At 39.4% G+C, this 6,428-nt stretch overlaps 1 protein-coding gene across 1 annotated transcript in view; it reads right to left on the reverse strand.

Moving 5' to 3' along the window:
* Positions 1-5,651, reverse strand: part of CD101 (CD101 molecule) — a 36,017-nt gene extending 30,366 nt beyond the window's left edge. The window contains 1 exon segment of the mRNA XM_007119386.3: positions 5,609-5,651. Within this exon segment, the coding sequence (XP_007119448.2) occupies positions 5,609-5,651 (43 nt within the window).
* Positions 5,652-6,428: the final 777 nt, after the last annotated feature.

The raw sequence follows: 6,428 nt of genomic DNA on the forward strand, positions 1-6,428 counted from the left end.
TTAATTTTTTTTCAAAACAGACAACTTTTTATTGAAGTATAGTTGATTTACAATATTGTGTTAGTTTCCGGTGTACAGCAAAGTGATTCAGTTACACACACACACACATATATATATACATATATATATACATATATTCTTTTTCAGATCCTTTTCTATTATAGGTTACTACAATATATTGAATCCAGTTCCCCATGCCATACAGTAGTAAAATTTTAAAATATTATTTACCAAAAAATTATACTACAAAGGCAATTTAAAACATTGTCAGCAATGCTAGCCAGTCTTAGACATACATCTTAGAGAAATGTGAGCACTGCACCAGGCTACACATGAAAAAGTATCCACAGCAGCAGTGTTCATTACAGCCCCCAAACTGGAGACCATTCATATGCCCATCAACAGTAGAACAGGCAGACTGTGGTACATTCATAAAATGGAATCTTATACAGAAATGAAAGTGAGTGAATTTCAACTGGTTGCAGAAACGTGGATCACTGTGTTTAATGAAAGATGCTGAACACTTTAGAATCTTTTTGACTATACTCTCCATAAAATTTAAAGAAAGGCAAAAAAACCACAGTGTATTGTTTAGTGATGCAAATGTAACGGGTAAAACTATTTTAAAAAAAAGCTAGAAGTAGGTATCACAAAAGTCAGGAAAGTGATTGTGTGTGTGTGTGTCTGGATGGGACGCGTGGCAAGGTGGGTGGGTGCTTCTAGGGTCCTAGCAATGTTCTATTTCTTGACCTGCATAGTGATTACATGGTTTTTACTTTTTATTTATTAGTTAAATTGCACATTTGTGTTTTATTAACTTTTCTTATATGTTATATTTCAAGATTAAAATGTTTTTAAAAATATGATTTCTGAGGTACCAATAAGATGTTTATGTCAGGACACGTTTCCACAATGTTATTTTTGGTGTCTAGGCAACACTTAACATTTTTTATGACTTTTCAGAGAGATGGTACCACGTGTGAAACATTTTATTTTGAAAACTAGCACTTCATTTTCTACTGCTTTGCCTACTAATTCAATAAATGTTTGTTCAACCACTTATAGTGTTTCTGATGCTTCAAGGACTAAGATATGAAGATGAGTTTGGGATAGTCTCTGACTTCTTGATTTTACAGTTTAGTCAAGTAGGGTGGTAGTTATCTGTCCTAGAAACAAATATGATAAAAGCGCTTTGAAGAATTTGAAGGAAAGAGAGATTACATTTTGGGGGAGGGAAATAGGTAAGGTATATGGAAGAGACAGTATTAAAAATGGACTTTGGAGAAGGTTATGACAATTTAAGTGGAGAGACAGGGTCTTTTACGTGAAGGAGATTTCATGAAAAGACTGTATAAGTAGTAATCAAAAGAATTGTTCAGGAAATAGAGAGTAATCAGTTGGATTAGGGGGAGGGTTACATGAAGATTAATAGAAAGAGGTAAGAGTGGGTAGGAATTTTGAGTCCAAAGCATGAAGGGCTTGACTATCATGTTTAAAAGTTTGGACTTGATTGATTAGGCAATGGGGAACCCACTGAAAGTATTTGAAAGGTCTTAGTAAAATTAACCTGACAGTGTGTAGGATGATGGAGTTAGAAGTAGACATCAGGTAATGATAGTAGCCCAGGAGAGGAGTGATGAAGGCAATAGAAATGGAAAGAAAGTGGCTATAATTTAAGAGCCACTGTGGAGATAAGATCTATAGAGTTTTTCAGTGTCTTAGATACTTGGAGGTAGAAGGGGTAGATGGAGGGATGGAAGGCAGGAGGAAATCAAAGATGATACCACGTTTTGTAAGGGTGACTGGGAGTAATGGCACTGTTAACAGGAATAAGGATATCAGGAAAAGGTACTGTTGTGTGTTCGAAGGTGAAGGAGAAGACAGTGAATTTAATTTTGGAAATACTAAATTAGAGTACCATGGAATAAACAGGAAGGAAATCCAGCAAACATTTGGAAATAATATTTAAATATATGTCTACATCTGTAGCTATATCTATCTATACCTTAAAATCTACTCAACCCTTTGAAAATATTTGTAATCCAGTCCTCTTAAGAACTCTGAGATATTCCCATATTTAGCAATGTCAAAGTTGTAAATGGTGCAGACAGCACTGAACTTGGATTTACAAATGTCAAAATCCTGGCTGTGTCCATTGTTTCCTCACTGCTTCCTGTAAATGCTTGTTTGTAACTAGGGAGAGTTCTGGGCTGTAGATGCAGATTAGGTCCGTTACATGTAAGCACTGGGAAGTGTTAGGGAATGTAAGGAGAGGGCTGAAGAGAGATTATTAGAGGATCTCTCTATTTAGGGGATAGGATGAGGAACAAAACCTACAGAAGGAAGAATCAGGGAGGGAAGAATCAGGTGGGAGGGCAGCAAGGATACAGTAGCTTGAAAACCAAAGGAGCAAAACGGTCCAAGCAGAAAGAGCTTGTCAGCACTGCTGAATGCCGCTGAGAGGGTAAGACTCTAAAGGCAGACGAAAGTCTTTTTAGTTTGATGATGAGGTGGTCAGTGGAAATCTTTGTAAAAGAGATTTCCATAGAGCAGAAGCAGAGTATTTCAAGGGTAAGAAGCAACTGCAAGAAGCATAAACTACTTCAAGAAGTGTCATGGAGAAGGGAAAGAGAAGAATAGGGTGGCAGTTAGAAAGAGTAGATGGATGGGGCAGAGCAGTGAGGGAGGATGGACACGGGTACCTCTACATGTGTACGGGCAGAGGAGCTGTAGAGGGGAGACATGGATGAAGCTAGAGAGAGGATGATGAACAGCATAAGGTGCTAGTAGAGGCACGAGGTCAAGAACATGACTGGGAGGGTACTCAGAAAAGAGAAAGAAACAGTGTGAAGGTTTAATAGGTATTGTGGAGATAAAAAGGAATGACTGACAGGCCAATTCAAATGGCCATGCATGGGGAATCATACATACCCTGAAGCATCTTATTATAAATCTGTTTTCTGTGGGATGTTGTACATATCGCTCCTCCTAAAGAGTGAAATACCTCAGAGGACTGACCCGTTGCTTTCTCTTTTAATAGACAGAGGGTTAGGCACCTCTGCACAGCAGGTCAGATTCTTGTTGACTGATGGACACAGAGCTTCGCATTGACATACTGCATTGGAGTCACATTTTTGTAACACTAAGAATTTCCTAACGGTGTTGACTTTTTCCAAAAACATGACTGGGATTGCCAAATTTTCTATTTCAGTATTATTTGAATGGAAGCATTTGACCTATATAAAATGTGGCCAACACCTGGCCACTTTTGATACACAGAAACAGCAACTTCAAATGCTTCCACCTTATAAAAAACCTAGCTGGAGAACATCAAACACAACAAGCGACTTCTCTTTCTTTACCCATATAAAATCCCTTTTTGCTTGGAGGCTGAGAATGCTTCCATCGATAATTCAGTGGATTTTTTTTTTTCGTGAATACAGCCCCAGTAAGACAAACAGTAGCCCCTCCCCAGGACCCTCCCATGTTAATGACTTTTATTTGTAGGGCAGCTAGTCAGGGTGAGGGGTGACAGACCAAGCAGACAAAGCTAAGTCTAAGAGCTCATTTACCCATGACATTAACCTCATCTGGCCCCATATTCTAACAGGATTCATCAGTCTTTATATTTTTATTTAAAAAATTAATTAGGACAAGGTATATATTTGCTAAACAATGCAATTGGTCAGTTGATCATCCATCATTTAATTAATTTCCTTCATTTTTCCCTCTGTATTTGTAATGACAAATAGCAGGCTTCCAAAATTTTTTTCAAGTTACTTCCTGATATATACGTTTTTCACATAAAAACTGTGGCTCTACACAAAATTTGTGCTTAGGAAGAGTTTAAATTTAGAAGAAATAATTATATAACCCAGTTTAGGTAATGGTTTAAATGGGGTATGGAAAGGCTTGAAGCTTCCCCTTTTTGAACCTTGGTTATTACTTTCCTTTTCACAGGCCTTTCAGCTTACTCACTAGGGAAAAAAAAAAAAAAAAAAAAGACAAAGAGAGAATTTGCAGTTGTCTGACTTATTGCACAATGTAAGCCCAGTTTTCCCATACACAAGCCAAACACACGGTTCACAGACACAAAGCACAGACACTTGAGAATCACACTCAGACACCTGAACAGGACACGAGCCAACAGTCCCCAAAGGATCCCACCAGTGAACCTAGTCATTAACGTCTGCCAAGCCAGTCTAGTGGGCACTGATTACCCAGAAACTGGTCCCAGTAACCTCCTGCAGGCCACCTCTCACCCCAGCAGGCCCCATATCTGATCTTTACCTTACACTACCCAATGTCTTTTGAGACATGAACCCAGTTCAACTCAAGCCAAGGTTTATTAAGCACCCCTTTGAGCTGAATGCTGCACCCCTTTTCGTGTATTAGCCACAGCCTTGATCACACTGATTCTAAGCTCTTTTAGTTCCCCTATTGTCCAAGTCCCTTCACTAACTCCATCTAGTCTCTTTAAAGCAGAAGTTTTTAACTTGGGTCCACATGGGGGATGAAAAGATTCATAAACTTGGGTGGGAAAAAAATCTACATCTTTATTTTCACTAATCTTAATGGAAATTTAGCATTTTCTTCAGTCATGAATGTAGACAACAAGCCATAGATATTTTCACATCACACTACATCTATTGCAGATATCTTGAAATATTGTTCATACTCATTACGACTTTGAAGTTTGGTGGTTAATAGACCACCTCCAGATCTTATTATGTAATACATAAATAATGAAGCAAATAAATGACTACATCAAAATTTACTTTAAAATATTTCAATAACCCTATTTCAATATGATTGATTTTCCCTATAATCTTATACATTTTAATTCACACATTTAAAAATTATTCTAAGTTGGGGTCTATGGGCTTCACCAGATGCTAAGAGAACCCATAGCACTAAAAAGTACCTGCTACCTGCTCTGTCTGCTCTGAAACTATTTCATTCCTTCCCCAGTTCATCTGTTCACCCATCCTCCCCCAAACTTCCCCTTTCGCCATCCTGTTAAACCATGTACAAATGCCCTTGGGCCGGCGGAGGTCCTTCCACTTGCCCCTCAGCAGAGCCAAGTGAATCTTCCTGCCCCTTTCTCAGGCCCTTAGTAGTCAATTCCCACTTCATCTCACAGATGAAGTCCAGAACCTTCTTTTAGGCTAGCCTAAAACTCCTAAGTGCTCTCATGACACTTCCTTCCATCTGGCCACATCCCCAAGGCACATTTATCTAGACAAGTTCTAACATCAGGCATCATCTCTCAGTCTGAGGCGTTAAGCCTCTTCCTATCTCCAGGGATGAGTTAGCCCAAGAACATAAGGTGAAGGCAGGGCCAGCAAAATCAGCAGCTCTGGCCACACACACAAATGCAAAAACCAGTGGGATCAGATTCATGGGACTCAACCTAACATTGCACCTCCTGGAACTCAAGGATGTCTAGGTAGCCAAGAACATCATCAAAAGTCAAAAATGATTGCCAACACCAGAGATGTGTAGCATTGTTTTTCCTGTAGAGACCAAATTGTCCCATTTTATCATCCAACAGTCTCCATTTGACTTGCCCCTTGACAACAGCAATCTACAGAATTATGACACTTACTCAGAAAGAGAAAAAAAGATGCCACTTGTGGGAAGCGTGCCATTTGGACCAGTATAGACCTTTCCTGGTGGTGTCACTGAAGTTGCTCAGACGCCGAGTGGCAAATGTTGCGCTCTCACTACAAAGATAAAGAGGAAGCAATAGTGCGGTTTCCAGCCCACTGAGAAACAGAGATGGCTTACAAAGAGCAATACAGTTTGCTTTATATGGTTCTTTGCTAATCATTCAAATTTACCTACTTATGAAGTTATCTTCATGGGTAGGTAAACACAGATAGATAAAAATAAGGAAAGATGGGCCTCCTCCTGGTTGAATACATATCATTAGGTAATGATAAGGGAATTTAAGTAAACAGAATAAATAAAGAATCAAGCAGCAATTTTCTCTTCTTAGCCCTTACCTCGCCTCCCATCTTGGCAGAGGAAAGGACTGAGAAACGAGAGAAGCGCCCCTAGAAGACATGAACCTGGGGAGACATGCGGTGACGGTGACGATAACACACTCTAGGTGGGTGTGCCTGGGTCTGCACAGACTGTCTTTTTAATAGTTGATCTTAGAACAGTTAATTAATCTTTTCTAACCCTCATGGACAAAATGGAGATATTAACAGTATGTGCCCCATAAGATTGCTGTGAGAATTGAATGAACTATTTCACTGAAAGCACTTAGAACAACATCTAGTACATAGAAAGTGCTCAATGCATATCAGTGACATTTAAGGGAATCTTCATCTGCCCAGTGTGGGCCTGGGCACCAAGGATGGCGGGGGAGTGACTTCGCGGACTAGGATTAAGTTAGCCAGGCGCTGAACCCAGGCCAA

Source organism: Physeter macrocephalus, chromosome 4 (genome assembly GCF_002837175.3).
Source record: "Physeter macrocephalus isolate SW-GA chromosome 4, ASM283717v5, whole genome shotgun sequence".
NCBI classification, from domain to species: domain Eukaryota; kingdom Metazoa; phylum Chordata; class Mammalia; order Artiodactyla; family Physeteridae; genus Physeter; species Physeter macrocephalus.